Source organism: Primulina eburnea, chromosome 12, assembly GCF_022965805.1.
Source record: "Primulina eburnea isolate SZY01 chromosome 12, ASM2296580v1, whole genome shotgun sequence".
NCBI classification, from domain to species: domain Eukaryota; kingdom Viridiplantae; phylum Streptophyta; class Magnoliopsida; order Lamiales; family Gesneriaceae; genus Primulina; species Primulina eburnea.
The window spans coordinates 3486485-3507970 of record NC_133112.1 but is presented as its reverse complement, the minus strand read 5'-3'; the positions used below and the strand labels follow the sequence as shown (position 1 = coordinate 3507970).

The window sequence follows — 21486 nt, the reverse complement described above, 5'->3', positions numbered from 1 at the left end:
TGTATAATATTTTCAGAATATTTACAATCTATTTCATTTCATTTTCACTTTTCCATAAATATATTTATCAGTGCTTAAAAAAAAATATTTGATAGGCAAACGATCATCCATCGTCTAGTACTTAGGCGGGGCTTAGACATCTGTCTAACATGTTTTTTTAACCTAAATATCTAATTATTTTTGTTTATCTCTAAATTTCTCTACATCGAATTTGGTCCTAGACGACACTTTTTAGAACACTGATATTTATTAATACCCGAAAATAAAATCAAATGCTGTATCACCTGACCCAACTTTCATCAAAACATAAAAAAAAAAAAAAAACACTTTCATCAAAACATACAATTATTTTGCAGCAATATGTTATTATAAATATATTTTCATCAAGTTGGCAAAAACTTGTGTGAGACGGTCTCACGGGTCGTATTTGTGAGACGGATCTCTTATTTGGGTTATCCATGAAAAAGTATTACTTTTTATGCTAAGAGAATTACTTTTTATTGTGAATATGGGTAGGGTTGACCCGTCTCACAAATTAAGATTCGTGAGACGGTCTCACATGAGACTCACTACATCAAGTTATATGTACTATTATAACAATGAGAATCTTTGATTTATGAGATGAGATGACATATGATATATCATATAGAGGTAATAAATTATATATATGGTATAATAATTATAAATCTAATTTTAGAATTTGTGTCAAATATTTGATGAAATGTATAATATAGTTTTATATACAATAAAATAATTGTTAAAAGTAAAATTTACGGTAAAAAGTAAAAATCTCAATCTCACAAAATATATTAAATTATATATTTTATAAAATTTTGACTAATCAATTGTGTGTTTTCTTCACAAATTGAGAGACTTATTTATAGAATTTATTTGAAAATAATTCAAAAATAAATATATCGTTACATACATCATCTCACACTAATTTTCAATATTTACAAATCTTATTTTCTACGTTCAATAATTTCAACTCTTATTTTCAATAATAACTATCTTTTCTCAAGTAAGTTATTATGTTTTTTTTTTTTGGAGAAATTGGTTAAATAACTTTTTTTTAAAAGATTGATATCTTTAAATGTATTTTTTTTTTTTAAGAAAATGACATCTTGAAATATATTTTATTTTTTAAAATAAAATTGTTCGATGTTAAAAATTAAAATACTATGTTTTTTTTAAGTTGTGTAATTTATCCTTTAAAAAACGACAGTGCGGCCAAGTACGCTAAACGTAGAAACACCAACTGGAGGCAACCCCACATTCCAACTGATCAGCTTTCAAGAACTCTCCTCCATATCACGTTACAGTCTGGCTTAGCAAGAGATTCTAAATATCAAGTAGCGGAAGAACTAACTTTTTTTTACCATCTCCTTTGGGATTAACCCACGAATTTGCGGTGTTCTGGATTGGCAAAATAATTATGAGCAGAAGGAAGCTGGGTTCGTCCACGTTGTTTGTTTTCTTTTCCTGTATTGTGCTTCTCCGGTCAGGTTTCCTGCAGTTGGTGCGCTGTCAAGTGGGTGAATTCACTCCACCCAAGTTGCAAGATCCATCAAATCTTGATTTCTTGACACGGTTAGCGTACAATGGGCTCGATAATCTGACTTCTGATATTCTCTCCAGTAAACTTATTCAAGACTACAGCTTCTGCATTGAGGACCCGTAGGTCTTTCGACTCTCATCTCCAACTTTGTTTGTACATATTTCAAGAAAATCCTGAAACTTTGGTGTGTGCGGTGGGGGATTCCTATAAAATGCTGAAATTTACAAAAGACGGTGAAAGACGTGCATTGAGATTTATTCTCCGTTTTGTTTTAAATTTTCAATATGTTTCAAGAAAATGCTTTGGGGTGTTTTTTGGGTTGGTGGTGGATTTTAGAGATGATAAATTATTCTATCAAAAAGTGTAACTTGTTAATTCATGTTATGTATGTGTAGGGAAGCTGAATGGAACACAGCTTTTAATTTTTCATCAGATTTGAGTTTTGTAGCTGCTTGCCTGGCCAAAACTGGAGGTAATACGGAGCCCATGTCTCTGTTTTTTTGAAAAACTCATTAGAAACACAGCGACAGGTGTCGATGGATTCACTTAAATAGGATTAAGATTTCAACTTTTGTTGTTTTTCACTGTAAACTAATGACATACATGGACATGAAATCTAGATTATTGAATACAATGTTACATGATAAAAGGGACGGAACCTAGGATTGTGGGATGGAAAGATCAAGATCTGTTACAAATATCATGCATTATTATTCAAGTAAAATTGGAAGGAAAAAATGTATTCATGGCTAAGCTTATGGCACATGCTTAGCCTGAATCGAATCAAAGTTTGGAGTCATTTGATATGGAATTGACTAAAAGTTGCTGTAACCTGACTTCATCTTTTCACGGGGAATAACTACGTTTAAAATTAGATTATTGGAATTTCAGACAAAGTAAATTTTTAGACAAACCCCAAATATGGATTATATATCAAATTTATGACCTTTATAAATTGCATACTTTGAAATTTTTTTCAGCATTTAATTTAGCACTTCTATCTTTGAACCTCTTAGTTTTTCAACCACAGATGTTACTCCAAGATTATGTAATGTGGCAGAGATGGAAGTTTACTTTAATAGCTTGAAGAATGGTTGGAATCACATTAAGCCTAATAGGAACTGTAACTCTACACATTGGGTTGCTGGTTGTGAGCCAGGATGGGCTTGTAGCACTGGCTCTGACGAGCATACCGACTTTAAGAATATTCATCAAATACCTGAGAGGCAATCTGATTGCCAGTCTTGCTGTGAAGGTTTCTTCTGCCCATATGGTATCACTTGCATGATGCGTAAGTTATCAAGAAAATGTCAACTTTAAATTTATTTAGTTACTTATATATTTGAACCGGCATATAGTCTTCTTACGGTGTACTATATGAGGCTGTTCTAAAGTTAAAAATTTTTATTTTGATATTAAGCTTTACAAAACTATTGATCAGTATTAATGTGACTCGTGCATCCTATTATCAATAATCTTCTTAGCATCAAAAGGGTATTTTATCTTTTTGTATCTCTCGGCAATCCCTTTTTCAATAATAGATAATTTCTGGGTTTTAAGTATTATTGTTGTTCATAACTGATAAAGGCATCCTTCCCAATTTTTCTTTTTCAATTGAAGCATGTCCATTGGGTTCCTACTGTCCACTCGCTACCTTCAATCCTAGTACAAGCATGTGTGCACCGTAAGTACGATTTATACATGTGATGATGCTTCTTTAAACATAGCGTTTTTCCATCATATAATGTGTATAACATATTTATTAGTAGGAATCTACAGATATTCTTACAAACCACCTCCAGGAAATTCAAGTCACACTTGTGGTGGTGCAAATGTGTGGACAGATGCTCGTTCAAGTGATGAGTTATTTTGTACGGCTGGTTCCTATTGCCCCTCAAGTACTGAGACAAAGCCTTGCAGCAGTGGGTAGTGATTGTTATCTCAAAAACTGTCAAAATACGATTTTTTTTTTCTAGACTTCTATTTTAATTGCATCATTTAATTTCAAATACAATACTAATACTTGTTTTCCAAATATCAGGAATTACTGTCCAGTGGGTTCAACGGATGAGAAACGTAAGTTTCGAGTTAATGCACGCCATATTATTCTCTTTCTTTTCTCGCTCTTTCTCGGTCCTTGCCATAGCTGTATGTGAAAAGCTTATATTGGAATAGATTATTAACAACTGGATACTTACTTTCAAAATCATTTATTATTCGGACATTTTTCAACCCATCTCCATGACGACTATGTCAGGATGCTTCAAGTTGACTACATGCGATACCAAAACAGAAAGTCAAGATATTCACGCATATGGTATTATGCTAATTGTAAGTAAACTCGAATTTGACAGTGTTTCCAAGTTTTCTTGACATGTATTTTATTAATTACAATACATATAAGATAATGTATCCTCACTAATGTGACCCGTCGTGTTTTTATTCACATCTTGAGTATCTTGTTTAATTGCATTTGGGATAGTTGATAAATTATAATCAACTAATGCGGCAGGCTGCACTAAGCACCCTTCTGATCATAATATATAACTGCTCCGACCAAATTCTTACCACAAGAGAAAGGAGATATGCCAAATCCAGAGAAGCAGCGGCACAAACTGTAAGGGAGAAGACACGAGCACGTGCGAGGTGGAAAGCTGCCAAAGAAGCTGCCAAAAAGCATTCCCAAGAATTTCGATCTCAATTTTCTGGCAGATTTTCGAAGAAGAATCTTCCAAATTCTGATCAAGTTAAAATTTTGAATCAAACAGAAAGTGAAACTATGTCCGATTTGTATCCATCTTTGTCACCTACTCCATCTCAAGCTAAGAAAACTGAACCCGTCCATCTTATGAACATGATGTATGAGATTGAAGGCGATTCTGCTAGTTTTGATCTAGAGTCTAGAGAAGTGAATGGCAAGAAAATAAGCTCAAAAGAAAAGGATATTCATACTCATAGTCAGATTTTCAAGTACGCTTACGCACAACTTGAAAAAGAGAAAGCTCAGCAGCAGCGCGACAAGGACCTTACGTTCTCAGGTGTCATTTCAATGGCTATGGACAGAGGGCCTATTAAACGGCCTCTAATTGAGATTTCTTTCAGAGACTTAACTGTCACTCTAAAAGGCAAACATAAAGATCTTTTGAGGTCCGTCACAGGGAAGATAAGACCTGGTCGTATCACAGCTATTATGGGACCGTCAGGTGCTGGAAAAACGACATTTCTTTCAGCTCTTGCAGGAAAAGCAGTTGGATGCACTGTTAGCGGTATGATATTCATTAATGGGAAGGCAATATCTATTCATTCTTACAGAAAAATAATTGGTTTTGTGCCGCAAGATGATATTGTGCATGGGAATTTGACTGTCGAAGAGAATCTATGGTTTAGTGCAAGATGCAGGTACGTAATATTTAGCACTGAACCTTTTGTAGATGCAGGGGGCAGGGGATGTGAACAGCAACCGAACGTAATTGATCTGTGACTTTTTTTAATATGTTACATTTTTTTGGAAACGATTCAATAACGGGCTCATGAACATTCACTAGTATGGTTGTTGTATATAGATATCGTAATCTAGACCTTTTTTGGATAGTAGAATGTGGTATGTGCATTTGGAACTTTCTTTATGACAAAGTAGAACGAAAACATAATTGTTAACGAAACATAATTGTCTTTACAATTTCACTCTTTATAAAAAATTTTGGTTCTTGATCTTTACCCTATTTTCCCCATGTACTAATGAAATCTTTTTATTACAAAATGCAACGGCATTTACATTTTGAAATTTTTAAAGACTGTCTGCAGATTTACGAAAGCCAGATAAGGTTCTTATTGTTGAGCGTGTCATTGATGCCTTGGGATTACAGGCAATACGGGGTTCATTAGTTGGAACAGTGGAGAAACGTGGAATCTCTGGAGGTCAGAGAAAACGAGTAAATGTTGGTCTGGAGTTGGTAATGGAACCGTCATTATTATTTTTGGATGAACCAACTTCAGGGTTGGATAGCTCATCATCTCAGTTACTTCTAAGAGCACTTCGACGAGAAGCTCTTGAAGGGGTTAATATCTGCATGGTTGTCCATCAACCAAGGTAACAGTAACAACCTATATTATGTTTTTGACTTTTGAAACGAGCTGATCATGGCTAGTGTATGTAGCTAAACATTGTTATTTTTGTTTATGATTATACTTATTGTTAGAAATTACAGAACTAGTGCCATTTATATGAATAACAATAAATCAAAATTTTAATGTGGTGGTAAATAACTGCTAAAGCTACCTACATCATTTGTATCCCACAGATTGATTAAATTCACAATGATGTTTTGAGGAAGCATGAGAGGAGTTTGTGATAAAATTGGTCTGTCATGGAGTAGAATAATTCATGTTTATAAATTATAATCTTTCTACGTAAGGACAATCACACCCAACTAACTACTCTATTTATCCCAACCGACTCAAATATGGATGTAATAACCCAATCTCACATTGGATCGTGTGAGATGTATGAATGGGATTATGAGGCTACATAATGGATTTCCTTGGTGCTTCATAGAATTTGGATAGACATTAACTGGTAGTGTACTCCATTGGGTTAAGTCTCACTTGTGCGATAAATTACTCCGAACTAGGTGCTAGTTTGATGAGAGTTCCCGTATAAAAATGGATGTTAGCAGGAATAACAAGAACCAAGTGCTTTGTGGACAAAGTTCTATCTGCGTGGGAACCACCTCTAGAATTTATGCACTGGTAGATCGATGTGTTTCGCTACGATAAGGGTGTAGTGTAACTCCCCATTTGCATCGAATTGTGGAAGAGGTGCCAATGGATAATAAATTAATCAACTATTCTTAAAAGCAAAATAAATTAATTATTTGTGAATCCCATTGTGTAGAGTCTGGCTTGCACGAGCTTATGGTCCAGGATTTGACATTAGTCTACTAGCCGTGACTAATCATTCAACCAAATGCCATCCAACATAATCCAATACTCATAAATAAAACAATTTTTGTAAGGGGCTATCTTGGGAATGTGCCAAGTTTCTAGTTCCTATTTACTTCGATTTTTGGATGTTTTGTTGAAAAAAAGGGATTCTAGTATTTTTCTCAAGGACAATCCTTTGAATTGATTTTCCTGTTGCAGCTATACGTTGTTCCAGATGTTTGATGATTTGATACTTTTGGCAAGAGGAGGTCTTACTGTCTATCACGGACCTGTAAAAAATGTTGAAGATTATTTTTCAAGTCTTGGCATCGATATACCAGACCGTATTAATCCTCCAGATTACTTTATCGATATTTTGGAGGGAATGGTTAAAACTAGTTCAAGCTCAGGCGTGAGTTATACAGAACTTCCTGTTAGATGGATGCTACATAATGGTTATCCTGTGCCACCAGATCTGCGAAAATATGCAGGACCTGGTACATCCCCGCTGAATGGTGATCATGGTCATGAGATTCCTTTTTCTGTCCCGGAGGAGCGATCATTTGCTGGGGAAGTATGGCAAGATGTTAAATGCAATGTGGAGCGGCAGCGTGACATGATACGGCACAACTTCCTTAGGTCGACTGACTTGTCAAATCGAAGAACCCCGAGTACTTTTGTGCAATATAAGTATTTCCTTGGAAGGTACATGATTTCAAAGATGATCTTGATCAGAAATGTCACTTTACCTAATTGCAGTTGCTGTTTGAGAAGGGCTGAAAACCAAAATGGAATACGTTGGTCACATAATCGGGGGTTGTTATATGTTGATATTCTTAAATTAGTCGATCTTTTTTCAACAAAATCATTATTTAGTTTTTCTAATGGGATATGTTGGTCATATAAATGGGGTTGTTATATGTTGACATTCTTAAATTAGTTGCTCTTTTTTCAACAAAATCATTATTTAGTTTTTCTGATCTCATTATGTCTCAGGGTTGGTAAGCAAAGACTGCGAGAAGCTAAAACGCAAGCAGTAGACTATCTCATCCTGTTAATTGCTGGCGCATGCTTGGGATCACTGACCAAGGCAAATGATATGAACTTTGGATTTGGTGCTTATACATATACAATAATTGCTGTTTGTAAGTTCATTAAATTTTTAGGGTCACTTATACTATTTTAACAAATTGTTCATCTTTTCATGTCCCACCGTCAACATTTTTTCGTCCCCTGGTTCAAAAGTTACAAAATTGTTTGTTGACTTCCTTCTCATGACGACTTGCTTAACATTCACCTACTTTTTTTCGTCAGTAGTTCGCCATTCTTGCTTCTTGGTTTCTAACTAGCCAAATTTCAGCTTTATTATGCAAGATCGCAGCTTTAAGATCATTTTCTCTCGACAAACTACAATACTGGAGGGAGAGTGCTTCTGGCATTAGCAGCCTAGCTCATTTTGTGTCCAAAGACACTGTCGACCTATTCAATACCCTGATAAAACCTGTGGTCTATCTCTCAATGTTTTACTTCTTCAGCAATCCAAGATCGTCCTTTGCATATAATTACATCGTCTTGCTCTGCCTTGTTTACTGTGTTACTGGTATTGGCTATGTGTTGGCGATCTTTCTTGAACCTGGTCCCTCTCAGCTGGTAAATTGATAGCTCTATCTAAATAACTATTATCGATATAGTTTGATCTTCTATAAGAACGACGATTTGAATCTTACAATTCATGCAGTGCTCGGTATTGCTTCCTGTTGTTTTGACTCTCCTCTCAACTCAGTCGAATGGGAGCAAATTCGTGAAACTTTTAGCAGATTTTTGTTATCCAAAGTGGGCTTTAGAAGCGTTTGTTATTGCAAATGCAGAACGGTAGGTTGCAACATCTACTAGTGTCCTTAATTTTCTGACATTTAAACTGTCTTTTCTTACTTGTACTTTTGAATTTCAGGTACTATGGTGTGTGGCTATTAACCCGTTGTGGTGCATTACTCAAGTATGGGTACAATGTTCATCATTGGATTCTTCGTTTATGCACACTAATTCTTGCTGGTATAATCTGTCGAGCCATCGCTTTCATTGGTATGGTAACACTCCAAAAAAAGTGAGTTGAAGCATTGAGCACTCTTGGGATGATCTTCAGTGTCTTTTTGGTTTGATGATTTACATCCACCTCCGTCGCGAAAGCCAAATGTTGATGAGTTTGATAGACCTGCATACGTACATTCGTGTTAAGAGACGATGCATAGTGTAAATAAAACCAACTGCTTTATCAGCCACAAATTTGATCCTTGGAGGCAATCTTTATCAGCAGCAGCATCCGCAAGCCAAGCCACGAGATCGGTCCTAAAATTTTCCCACCATATACACAAAAATGATGACCAAACTTCAGTTTTTATATTTTTACATCAAGATTTGTCTATTGATCTCCACTCTAAGTTTCCCCACTTGACCTCTTCCATCTACTTCATTCTCTCTATTCCTCAGTGTCCGGAAACTTTAGCCTCACACACCCCTCGTACTTTTTTCTCATCAGATTCACCACACGTACTCTTCTTCTTTCTTCTTCCTTGTGTTTTTTTTTCGCTGCTCCTCTTTCTCCATTTTCAATTTCTTTCTGCACTTGTGTTGATTAATTTCTGATAACTATTTTGTCATCTTGTTTGCCAACAATAATCACATTTGAGGGGAAAAATTTATATTTACAAAGGTTTGCCAGAAAGGTGTCTTACTTTACTCTTTTACCATTTTCTTGAAACAAAGACGTTTGACTGCTAAAAAAAACTAAGGTTGTGATTTTACGGAGAGATTTGAACCTATGGATGTGACATTCCAAAAACTTGAGTTGCATGCATTTATGATGCTAAATAATAAAAAGCTAAATTTACTTATCTATAAAAAATTTACCATATTATTTTTTGGGAGAATATTTTATTTTCCAATAAACTTAAAGATACATCTAAACACATTAAAATATACTTAAAATTCATAAAACGAACAAAAATTCTACCATATCTTTTCGACAAATTATTTTAATTTTCCAATAAATCTAGAAATACACAAAAATACATCAAAATACACTTAATTCATGAAATATAGATTAAATAAATTAAAGATAATATTTCAATATGGAAATACACAAATATGCATATAAATATATTCAACTAAAGATCCAAAATGAAAATATATAAATAAAAATAAACAAGAAATAATATATATAAATAAATTTTTAAAAAAGAAAAATATAAATTTTTTTAAAAATTATATTATACCTAAGTAATGGATAATGATTGAATATAAAACTAAATTTAATACCTAACTTAACCAAAAAATATCGCTCTGAATACGTTCGAGAACCATAAGAGATTCATTTTGAATTTTAACTGGTGATGATCTTATAATAAATTTTCCAAGAGAACATGTTTTGCATTGAAACTTATTATTTTGAAAGATCTTCTGGTCTTTCAGCGGATAACCATGTGTATTTTCTATAATTTTTCGCATCATTGTTGAACCATGTTATCCTAATCGATCATGCCAATTGATCAGTATTGAAGAATTATCAACTACCATGTTTGATTCAATTGAACTTATGTATGTATAATGCAATCCAGTAGGGAGCATTAGTAGTTTTTCAACTACATATTTCTTTCCTGATTTATATGTGGTAAGACACATATATTTCTCATTTCCTTTATTTATTGTCTGAGTATCATACCCATGAGAATATATGTCATTAAAACTCAACAAATTTCTTTTCGATTGTGGTGAATACAAATCATCATTTATCAAAAAATTTGTATCATTAGGTAACAAAAAATGTACTTTACCACAACCTTTTATCAAGTCTACAAGACCAGATATTGTATTCACCATTGTTTTTGTTGTTTTTAGTTCCAAGAAATATCTTTTATCTTAGAGAATAGTGTGCGTTGTACCACTATCAGGTATGCAAACTTCCATGAGATTAGTTTCTTGTTTAGCTTTGTTCATAGCATTTTCCATATTAGAACTTCAAAAAAAATATGCAATGAAAAAATTATTGACAATACATATGTAATTTATTGAAAAATATAACACATATCATAATTGTACAATAAAACATTATCATATGAGTACATAAAAAATAAATTATTTTACATTTATATTCCACCAATATATTGTTATTTTTCAGAGAAATCGTTGAAAAAATTTGTAGCATCAATATTTTCCATTTCTATTCCACCAGCATATTGTTCATTTCCAGAGAATTCATTCATAAAATCTGAAGCATCACAATGAGTTAAATCGCTCAAACGGTCAATGCGTTCAGTGAAATTGGTCTCTTTTTCTTTCCCCTTTATCGATTTTTTATAGAGCTTGCAAAGGTGCTCGGGGCCTCGACAAATACGAGACCAATGTCCTGGAGTGCCGCATCTAAAATAAGAAATTTCAAATCGTTTTGAGTTATTTTCATTACCACTCATGTTCTCATGATGCCTTTTCAATGGGTGGTTCGTGACGTCCTTTTGAGATGAGTTAAAAAAATAACTATCTCGATTGTTTTCAAAACAACGGCCCCGACCACGACCACTTCCGCGTCCACGACCATGACCTCTATCTTGACCAAAACCTTGTCTCTGAATTTGATTTTGGTTTGCAGTTTTAAATTCATTTTTACTTACAGCATTTACTTCTGGAAATACTGTTGGTCCAATAGGTCGGGACCGATGATTTCTCATTAGCAGCCCGTTGTTCTTTTCCGCCATAAGAAGACAGGCAATAAGTTCAGAATATCTCGCAAATCCACACACTCTATATTGTTGCTGTAGAGTTATATTTGATGCGTGAAATATGGAAAATGTTTTTTCAAGCATTTCAGATTCCGTAACTTCGTGTCCACAAAATTTTAATTGCGAGATTATTTGATACATCGTCGAATTGTAATCACTGACTTTCTTAAAATCTTGGAATCTCAACATATTCCATTCATCACGGGCGGTCGGAAGTATAACTTCTCTTATATGTTCAAATATTTTTTTTTAATCCTTTCCAAAGAGCCATGTGATCCTTTTCGATAAGATATTCACGTTTTAAACTTTCGTCAAGATGTCGACGCAAAAATATTATAGCTTTTGTCTTTTCTTGTGATGAAGAGATACAATTTTCTTTAATGGTCTCGCTTAGACCCAATGACTCAAGATGTATTTCTACATCGAGAGTCTATGGCATATACTTTTTTCATGTAATATCGAGCGCAACAAATTCGAGCTTTGCTAAGTTTGACATGGTTGTACTATAAAAATAACAATGCATTTTATTAGTTAAGATCTAAATTTATTAATATGGCAATAAAAAGTAACAGATAGATTATAAGTACAAGCATTATTAGAAATAAATAAAAACGTGAGACATATATTTTCCGAAAAATACAAGACTAGTGAGTATAATAACCAAAATAATTATACAAAATATCATTGAAAGTTACGTCTTCTTCTTCTTCGAAAATTTTGATGAAGAAAATTTTTTAGGGAGGAAGAATAAGTTTGGAATGATTGATGTGTTTGTGAAATCATATTTATAGGGTAAAAACTAGTCGTTTATGACCGTTACAAAATCTTAAAAAATAAATTTATGTATATGTAAATTTTATGGTAATAGTACGATGCATATAATATTAACTATGTTTAAATAATTATGTATATCATATCACAATATTATAATGAGGTGTCAGAGACTCTTTTTATATGATATTGTGACATTATACAAATATATATATATATATATATATATATATATATTATTATTATTATTATTATTATTATTATTATTATTATTATTATTATTATTATTATATAACACAATAAAAATATATAAATAGTGAATAATCACATCACGTTATTATGATGAGGTGTCATAAACTCCTTTTATATAATAACATGATATTATTCAAATATATATATATATATATATATATATATATATATATATATATATATATACAATATTTAAACAGTAACACAATAAAATTATATGAGCAGAGTAATCACATCACGTTATTATAATGAGGTGTCATAGACTTCTTTTATATAATAACATGATATTATACATACAATAAAAAAATAAATAAACAGTAAAGTAAATCTTCTTACTTTTGAATATTGTTACATTTTTCTTGTGTTTTGGAGCTTGGAAAAATATGGAGAACCGAACCTTCGAGTATCGTGCTGATAACGTGTTAAAAGTAAAAATTCACGGTAAAAAAGTAAAAATATCAAACTCACAAAATATAGCAAATTACACTTTATAAAATTTTCTCTCTACTCAATTGTGATTTTCTTCATAAATTGAGAGACCAATTTATAAAATTTCTTTAGAAATAATCCAAAAATAAATTTATCATTACATACATCATCACACACTAATTTTCAATATTCAAATATATCAACTCTTATTTTTCAACATTCAAATATATCAATTATTATTTTTCAACCGTTTATATTGGAACTGGATAAACTTAATTTTGCCTTTCTTAAAAATTATCTATTATAAGAATCAAGATTATGTCTTGTAATATAAAACGATTTGATTACGATGATTGTTCAAAATTATTGTTACAGATGTATCATTTTTATTAAAAAATCATTCAATAATAGTTAGAGTCATACGAATAATATGGTAAAATGGAATAATTACCACAATCTGTTTTGCTTTCCAAGGCACTAATTCAATATTTAACGACATTGTTATTTAATTGTTTCAAATGACGAGTCCTCTGCTCTGGAGTCTGAACTATTTGTTCCGACTGGCTCGTTTAAACAGCATCTCAATCAACACCATTAATTTTACGATATTTTTATCCATATAAATTTTAAGAAATCTATAAAATTATGTTGCGAATAATTTCGATCTTTCCGAGCCCAACTAACTAGATATTTTCACGAATCGAACTTGAGCTTGAAATTGAAGACTTGATCGAGTTCAAATCGATCTCCAGCGTATAAAATTAAACTAAAGCTCGACCAGACCCGTGCACGCTTATGTAGAACATTTTTTGAAATAGAGTTGAGGTTGTGTTATGTAATTGATCCTAAAGTGATATTCCCTTGTTCGGTGATATCAGTAAAAAATTTTAAACCTCACGAGGTGAATCATATATAACCAGATCAGACCACAAAGAATAAGAACAAAGAGATGAAACCCTCTCCAACGAAATGGTCCTACAGAAGGTTAACAAAAATGAGCAAGCTTAATGGAGAACACACTGGTTCAGGCGATGAGAGTAGTTGATTTCTCGATCCCCTTGCGTGCGACCAAAAAACAAATTGTGAGAATGAGAATGGAGAATGTACTGCAATCATAGGCAGAAGTATAAAAAGAGAAACACCGAGAAAAAATGAATAAATGTTAACTCGTGTTTGCTACATCACATTCATTCCTCGATGAGATTCAGAAAATTACCAGTAGGTGTACCAAATGGCGGGTTGTACCCATACATGTCGAATGCCTTATCTTCTGAAGGCAAATGACCAACTTCTCGTCCTTTAAACATTTCCATCGGTGAAGACCATGGAGCTGCAGACTGCACATTTGAGCTATGAGTTTCTTGATTTGTAGTATGATTCTGGGGTGACATTCCAGTAGGCCATCTGTTGCTAGAATTGATGTTTGTCAAGGTGATGGACGCCGATGACTGTTGCTGCTGATTCTTCATCGGTGACTTGGGACGAAGAGACTCTATTTCTGGGGTGGTTAGGACAAGGTGTGGTGCCTCAGGGGGTGGATTTCTTCCTCCCACGCCCACCCAAATTTTTCCATCCTTATCTGCAAAACTCTTGACATATGCCTGAAATTTCCAAGATACCAATTATATAATCGTTAGAAACTCCAGTTTGGCAGCACCCCAAAATCTTAACGGCTTTTTCTTAGGTCCGCACTAAAACAGGAAGTTCATGGTGAAAGTGTACGAAATATGAGTATCAATACTTTTTGATTAGGACATTTAGAAAGATCTATTTCTGCTTTAATAGAAAAAACGATAGTTCTTATCGCCTAACAAACATGCCTCAGAATTGAAATTTGATGAAGACAATTCTTTGCCAACTGTCAACCAGCCAGAACGAATATTATGGTCCCCTCCAAAAAGCTCAAGCCTCCTTCGTCCAAGAGCAAAATGCTCAATTATTCGGTACATATCCTCGGGCTTTGTGGTTGAACCTACAGTACTTTTGGAATCAGTAATACCACCAAAAGAACTGAGGCTGAAAGAAGTGAGCACACTTAATATCAGCTCAATAAGTTGCAATAGATATTGCTTGAAAGTCGTCACTGTATCATTCTATCTAATCTACTGAAAAATTGATTTCACAATCTCACAGCAAGGATCAAGTACCATGCTCCCACAGACAAACATGATAAGCATCAATAAGAAAATATTTTTAAAAAAAAAACTGCATTGTGATGCAGAGTTGAGAACCACTTGAATTTTCACTCAACAAGAAGACAGGCGTGCAAAAGTTCAAGGACTTGCACATCAAATCTTAACCAGAGCAGAGGATAGAAATTCAAATGAAATTTTAAAGAAATGGGAACGGGTGCAGAATATAATTGTCTCAAGTCTTAGCTTAATCCCCGGTCTAAAAACGATTGACTAATAATTGCCCTTACTTTCCCAAGGAACTCTTCCACTAAAAAGCAATAATCTACCGTGCATAGATGCTAATACACCTAGTACTTATATAGCATGACCAAAAGCAAGTCTTCATAGTTTATTTTCCACATAAGCTGCTGATTGGTAACACAAATTGGGGGTAGTCACTTTAACCAACAAGAAAATAGAAGTATTAGATAAGGGAAAAAGACGCACAACGCATGATAAGACATACAGAGTATTTATAACTCAATAATTTCCATCTATCAACTGTCCCAAGAATAAAGTACGTTAGACATGATGATTTCCAGAAGTGTGGTAACTCCTGAGCCACCAAGGTAGCAAAAGCTGATCAAGGTTCAAGGTCCGCCTTACCGTATGGAGGGTCTTCAGCAATTATTACATCAGTGTCAATGTTGGCATGTATTATATGGCCATCTGTACTGCGACGTACAGTCCCTTTTATGCCCATCAAGCAATGTTCCTTCATTACAATAACAAGTCAATATCAAGATAAACATTAAAGTAAAGTACCCCCTTTACGCACATGGCACCCTTACATTAGCTGCAAGGACATCCAATCAAACATTCGCTGGTGTACTTGATAAGTTAGTATCACTTAGTTACAAATTTTAATGTGCAAAGAGACTAACCCTTTTTCCGCATCAAATAATTAATACATGTAATAACCTATCTATTATTTCTTGATTGAGACAACATAATTTTCTCCCAAAGAAATATAATGCAACTAGTCGCAAAAACGCTATTCAAAGGGCTGCTAGATATCACATGTTCTGGATTCACAACTCTTTATTCATTCCTCTTGAGATTGCAAAATCTCTGGTGAAATTTTTAATTACGGTGAGTTATCTCATATAATTATGATTACGGCAACTATAGGTTCCTAAGAAGTGAAACACTTGACAAAAAATACATGCTATATCTCAATTCAGTAAGAAGTTCTCTATTCTGGTAAACACACAGAAAAGTAAATTTTGCATCAAACTAGCAGTTTGGTTTTTAAAGTGTGCGTATAATTCAGTTAGGGATCAACTCGATTTCTGCCCCAATTTAGATGGGGTTCTTGATGTCTAATTTTGTTATAAATCAGAATGAGATTTGTTTTCCTTCCCACATTGTCGTTCACACTACCATCGAACTTTCTTTCTATATAAAAGAAATCATACCAGGGTACGCAAACCATCACTTTTAATGTCCTCCATAACATTATACTAATTACTACTTTATAAAAGAGTACACTGTAAACATACCTTGGATCGCTGAAACAGAGTATGAGAATCATGGCGTAATCCAGGAGTTGCATTGGTTTTGTTAGTCTTCACCCAACATATATCTTCACATCTACGAAATCCCCACTAAATATAATGAAAGCAGAAAATAGTGGTTAATATGACTGAAATTACTGAACGACTGGGAAATGAACCAAAGACATGGAAAAGGTCAAATAATCACTTATAATTATGGCTGTCGTTGTTTACCTTTTTTAGACATTGTCGTCCTTGTTCCAGCCCAACACCATCTCCAACCCACAGGAAGATGAAAGATGGAGTGTCAGTTATTGCCTATGTACAATATGAAGGAAAGAAAATGGGACATCAATCAAGTTACAGAAAGCAAAGACACTTCACGAATAAGCAAATGCACCTGGGTTGGTAACTCGAAACTAAACTTAAAAGAGAATTATCTTTTATTTTGAACCAGTAAACTCCAACTTCCCACGGGGATCCTTTCATGAATAACATTGTGATGATAAAAGGTTAAATACCTCAATCTTCAGATTCATTATTTCTTCAAATGTCCAATACTCCATATGTTCGGTGACACCAGGAGCACGATGAACATACTCCTCCCAAGGTGGGTCTATAAGAACGACATCAAACTTGGTTCCAAAGAATTCATGTGAAAGCACATGATCTCGAAGATCACACTTGTAGTACATAGGAGGAGAAGCCGATTTGGCCACTATTTCATCCTTTCTCTGGATAAGGTCTCGAAGCTTTGGATAGTCTTCCACAACACTAGTGAGCTCAAGCTCTCTTATAAAATTCTGTGGTCGCATACCAGTGTCAACAAAGTTTTGTGAATAATCATTCTGCTCCCCTCTAGAGGGAGCTTTACCAGGGGGTCCATTAGACCTGGGAGGAACCCATCCCCCAGAGGCTTTGTCGTGTAACTGCCCACGGACCACCGGAACAATAGTATTAAAATTTTGGCCAGATATGCTAGGAGATGTTCCTCTTCCAGGCCCCGATGGATTGAAAACAAATGGACCATTTGGTGGGTTTCCAACATTAGGGGAGAATCTGGGTGTCAATGTTCCAAGGGGGGCATGTGGAAGACCAGGTTGAACACCATGAATGTTCACATCAACACCTCTAGCTCCAGGCCACACGATGGGAGGTTGAAATGGAAAAAACCCGGCAGATATAGGAGGACCTGGTGCAGGGGACATGTTCGGATTTAAGGATTGCATTGGTCTAAGAGGTGGAATGCCAAGTGGTCCAAAAGGTGATCCAACCATCGGTATGGGAGTACCAGGCTGTTGACTGTCTCTTCCAATCGGCCTACCCCTTCCTACTCTCCAAGCCCTATTTCCCCTACCACCTTGAGAATTAGATCTATTAAAAGAACTATTTTCGTGGTTTCCATGTCCACCAGTGCCATTATTGCACAACACGCCTTTCTGACCTCTAGATTTCTCTGGCTGAAAGTCATTGTCATCCCTCCATGAATTCTGATCCTGCATTGTAGGAGGAGAATCCATAAATCTATCTTTGTATTCCTCACCAGCTTGTCCAGATCCTTGTTCATTTCTCAATGTCTCGTCTCTTACATAAGAAAGCTCGTTTTCAGGAGCTAGATTGGTGGGGGCTTGCTGAATGGCCTCCCTCTTATGGACAAAGATTGAATTAGAATCCTCCCCTTCATAATCAAAGGGCTTGGTTTGGATTTCAATCACGTCATAATTTTCATTTGATATTCCATACTTTGATGAAGTCTTCACAGCTTCTGTCCTGTTTCCATCCTTTCTACGCCTTTCACCCATCCACTCAAGACCACGCCTTGGCATTTCCCAGTCCCTGCTTTTATCATATGTTTTTTCACCATCTCTTGTTTCCTTGTCTCCCTCTCTTTTCCCACTATCTTTAAATTTCACCCGTTCTCTGTTTTTCTCAACCAAATAATCATCTCCTCCTTTCAATCTTTCATCCTGTGATCCATCTTTTACCTGTTCCTTCCTCCTAGCGGCACTTTTGCCATCATAATCTATCTCAAAATTATCTGAACCATATTGATGCCTTCCAATCTTCTCAGGGATCACGGACACATTGGAGCTATCCGTCTCTCTCCTATTTTTGCATCTCATCCAATTACCATCTTCCTCATATCTTTCTTTGTTTGATCTATTTTGGCGTGTTAAACTTCCCTTGGTATCTTTCTCTAAACCTTCAGACTTTACCCCGTCACTTCTTTCTAAATCAACTTTTCTCTCTTCTCCACGAGACTTAATATTGTTATTAATTGAGTCTGGACCCAAGCTTCCAATACCATTTGATTCGATTTCAAGAGTATCACTTCTTTTGATTGCACTTGCACTTTCAGGCTTCCAATCAGAAGACTTCCCTCTTCCTACATCAAAATTTTCAACATAGTTATCATACTTAACAACAGTCTCAGTCTCATCCCATCTGCTCTTAGTGCGTCTTCCATGTGCACCATGCCCATATTCCTTGTCTCTGCCACTATCCCTTCTCTCTGAAATTTTTGAATACATATCTTCCCTGTTTTCCCCATCAAAGTCTTTTTCAGGGTACTCTGTAACTGAGAGTTTTTTCTCGCCTCCTTCACCTTGATTGTGTCCTGTACTTTCATATTTGTACCCACCCTCCACCTTATTTTCTGTTTCTCCATCTTGATACCATGTGCTCAATCGGTCCAACGTATTCTCCTCTAATTTTCTTTTCATCTGCTTAGAGTGCAACAGGTTTCCGGCCTCATAATTATCCTGTCCACTGTCAGCTCTGCTCGAGCCACTGACTCTCCTTCGACTTTTGTGAGCATCTTCACTACTCCCAATTTTGCTCGACTTGCTTGACACGTGCTCTCTCGTATCATCATGGTTCCAGTTATCATCATCATCGCTCACCTTATCGATGTTCACATCTACATCCTCCTCAACATCTCGTTTCACAAAACCTCTTACACGGTCAGATGAATGCATTAGCAAAGAAGATCCTAAAAATTGATCTCTTCAATTTATTATCAGAAAAATATTTTCAGTTAATGCAGAAGCAGCATCCTGAAATTTGCAAAAAGTAATATCAGACAAATATCACTGTCAGTGTGAATAACCAAGAGGCAGCAGGATATACACAAATAAAAGGTTGCACTGGAGAAATGTTTGAAATCCATCAGAAGGTACATCATAAAATTGATTCAAATACAATAATAACACGTAATATAAAGTAAAAGCATGTGATGCAAAACAAAGAGACTAAATCCATTACAAGGAACACAAACATTGCACTTCAAACGAGATATAGTTAACTAAATCTCAATAAACTCAAAACCTACACATTTAAGGCGGTAGGACATACCATATTAAATAATAACAAATATGCCCCTTTTACCTAAATAGGCAAACCGATCCATCATTGATTTGAATCGAGCAGCAGAATTCCACACAGATAATTTAAATTACAAAACTGCGTGAAATTCACGATATAAGTTATCAAAAAGCAACGTCCAATCTCAATTCAATCAAATATTGACAAGTATAAGCGAGAATTGATGGAAAAATAACTAATGCTTCAATTAATCACTATACTGACCCGAAGAGGCCGCCACGGTTCAGTTGAAGGCGGCAATGGAACGGGTTTTCACGGCGGGGAGTTTACGCCGTCGTCCGTAAACTAGGAGCACATTTGAACGCGAGACTTTTTGTTCGGGGATAAGGGTAAATGCGGAATTCAACTGATAAATTTATTCAAAATATTAAATTATTGTATTTAAAGTTACAAAAATTTACATTTAAAATTTTCAATTTTCCGTTAAAAAATATAACAATTTTCAAAACTCAATAGCTCAAAAAAATTAATATTTTCTAAACTTCCTAATCATACCTTTTATTTTTCCATGCTATTCTCAATTATTTTACTAATCCAAGCACATAATAATCCAAAAATAATTATTTTTTTACGTGTATAATTACAATATTTATTGAGTGATCAGATGTTCTTAGGTACAAGTTCTTCTAACCAAAGTGGAAACTCCTTAGACACCCAATAAAAAGGAGTAGGTGAAGAAACAGAAAATTTTGTCGATACGCGTGTAACTACATCTGTTGATCGTTTAATACGCGTGTAACTACATCCGTTGATCGTTTAATATGACAAAAAGACTACACTAATGTAACTCAGTTCTTCTTATGGCTTGATGACTCCTGCTTCTTATGAAAAACACTATATACCAAATGTCCTATTTGTGATTTTGTGAGGTTTGGATCAAATATATGTCTCAATTATCATATTTTTGTAAATTGGTTAATTAGGAAGTGAAAAAATATTTTTTTAAATATGAAGTACGAATAAAAGATATTTGACGTAAGGATTTTATTTGAACTTCAAATAATATTAACATATCTTGCTAAAAAAAAAAGAACTTACCTTGCTCCATTTACCCTTCGAATTTTATTCGTTAACATGTTTATTATCTTTTTATAATTTTTCGATTTAATAAAAAATATATAAATATTGAAAGATTATCCAATCTTGTATTTTATATATGTACCATTTTTTACACTAAAAATACAATTAGAATGACACAATAACTACGTTCCGATGTTTATTTTCTTAAAAAAAAATGGCAAAAACTTGTGTGAGACGGTCTCACGGGTCAAATTTTGTGAGACGGATCTTTATATGGGTAATCCATGAAATAGTATTGTTTTTTATGCTAAGAGTACTACTTTTTATGGTGAATATGAGTAGGGTTGACCCGTCTCACAGATTGAGATCCGTGAGACGGTCTCACATGAGACCTACTCAAAAAAAATATTTATTTTTTGTATTTTCTTTTTCTCCGACTCCGTCGAGTACGACTATTTTATTGATTTGATTTTTATTCATCGAACAATACATATTTTAGTAAAGGGTTCCAAAATTAATTTTAGCTGATGAACTACTTTTTTCTCGAGCAATTTGTTTAAAAATGATAAGCTTGATGTAGTTACTCATTATTATTATTGGTTTTGAGTTATATTTTTATGTGAAATTATATCTGCTTAATCATCATAGAAAATGACTCAGTAGAACCGATATGTCTAACGGATATAAACATATGAAATCATCTCACA

The 21486-nt window shown here is 34.3% G+C and overlaps 2 protein-coding genes across 4 annotated transcripts; one reads left to right on the top strand and one right to left on the bottom strand.

The window, feature by feature from the left end:
• The first annotated feature begins 1227 nt into the window (after positions 1 to 1227).
• On the top strand, positions 1228 to 8709 carry LOC140806591 (ABC transporter G family member 24-like). Its single transcript, XM_073163151.1, has 14 exons — positions 1228 to 1677; positions 1954 to 2030; positions 2589 to 2849; positions 3179 to 3242; positions 3338 to 3484; positions 3600 to 3634; positions 3816 to 3889; positions 4071 to 4957; positions 5352 to 5648; positions 6701 to 7186; positions 7478 to 7626; positions 7842 to 8131; positions 8220 to 8353; positions 8433 to 8709. The coding sequence occupies exons 1-14, from the start codon at positions 1436 to 1438 to the stop codon at positions 8587 to 8589; spliced, it is 3300 nt and encodes a 1099-aa protein (XP_073019252.1). The 5' UTR covers positions 1228 to 1435; the 3' UTR covers positions 8590 to 8709.
• Positions 8710 to 13641: 4932 nt separating this feature from the next.
• LOC140808296 (N6-adenosine-methyltransferase non-catalytic subunit MTB-like) lies at positions 13642 to 20098 on the bottom strand. Of its 3 annotated transcripts, XM_073165379.1 has the most exons (9): positions 19964 to 20079; positions 19763 to 19837; positions 16897 to 19431; positions 16610 to 16693; positions 16382 to 16486; positions 15486 to 15594; positions 14526 to 14677; positions 13922 to 14306; positions 13642 to 13762 (listed from the first exon to the last, which is right to left on the bottom strand). In XM_073165379.1, the coding sequence occupies exons 3-9, from the start codon at positions 19351 to 19353 to the stop codon at positions 13710 to 13712; spliced, it is 3345 nt and encodes a 1114-aa protein (XP_073021480.1). In that variant the 5' UTR covers positions 19354 to 19431; positions 19763 to 19837; positions 19964 to 20079; the 3' UTR covers positions 13642 to 13709. The 3 variants fall into 3 exon arrangements, with proteins under 3 accessions (XP_073021480.1, XP_073021479.1, XP_073021481.1); XM_073165378.1 differs by lacking the exon at positions 19763 to 19837 and having other exon boundaries at positions 19964 to 20098; XM_073165380.1 differs by lacking the exons at positions 13642 to 13762; positions 13922 to 14306; positions 19763 to 19837 and having other exon boundaries at positions 14574 to 14721; positions 19964 to 20098.
• Between the last annotated feature and the right edge of the window lie 1388 nt (positions 20099 to 21486).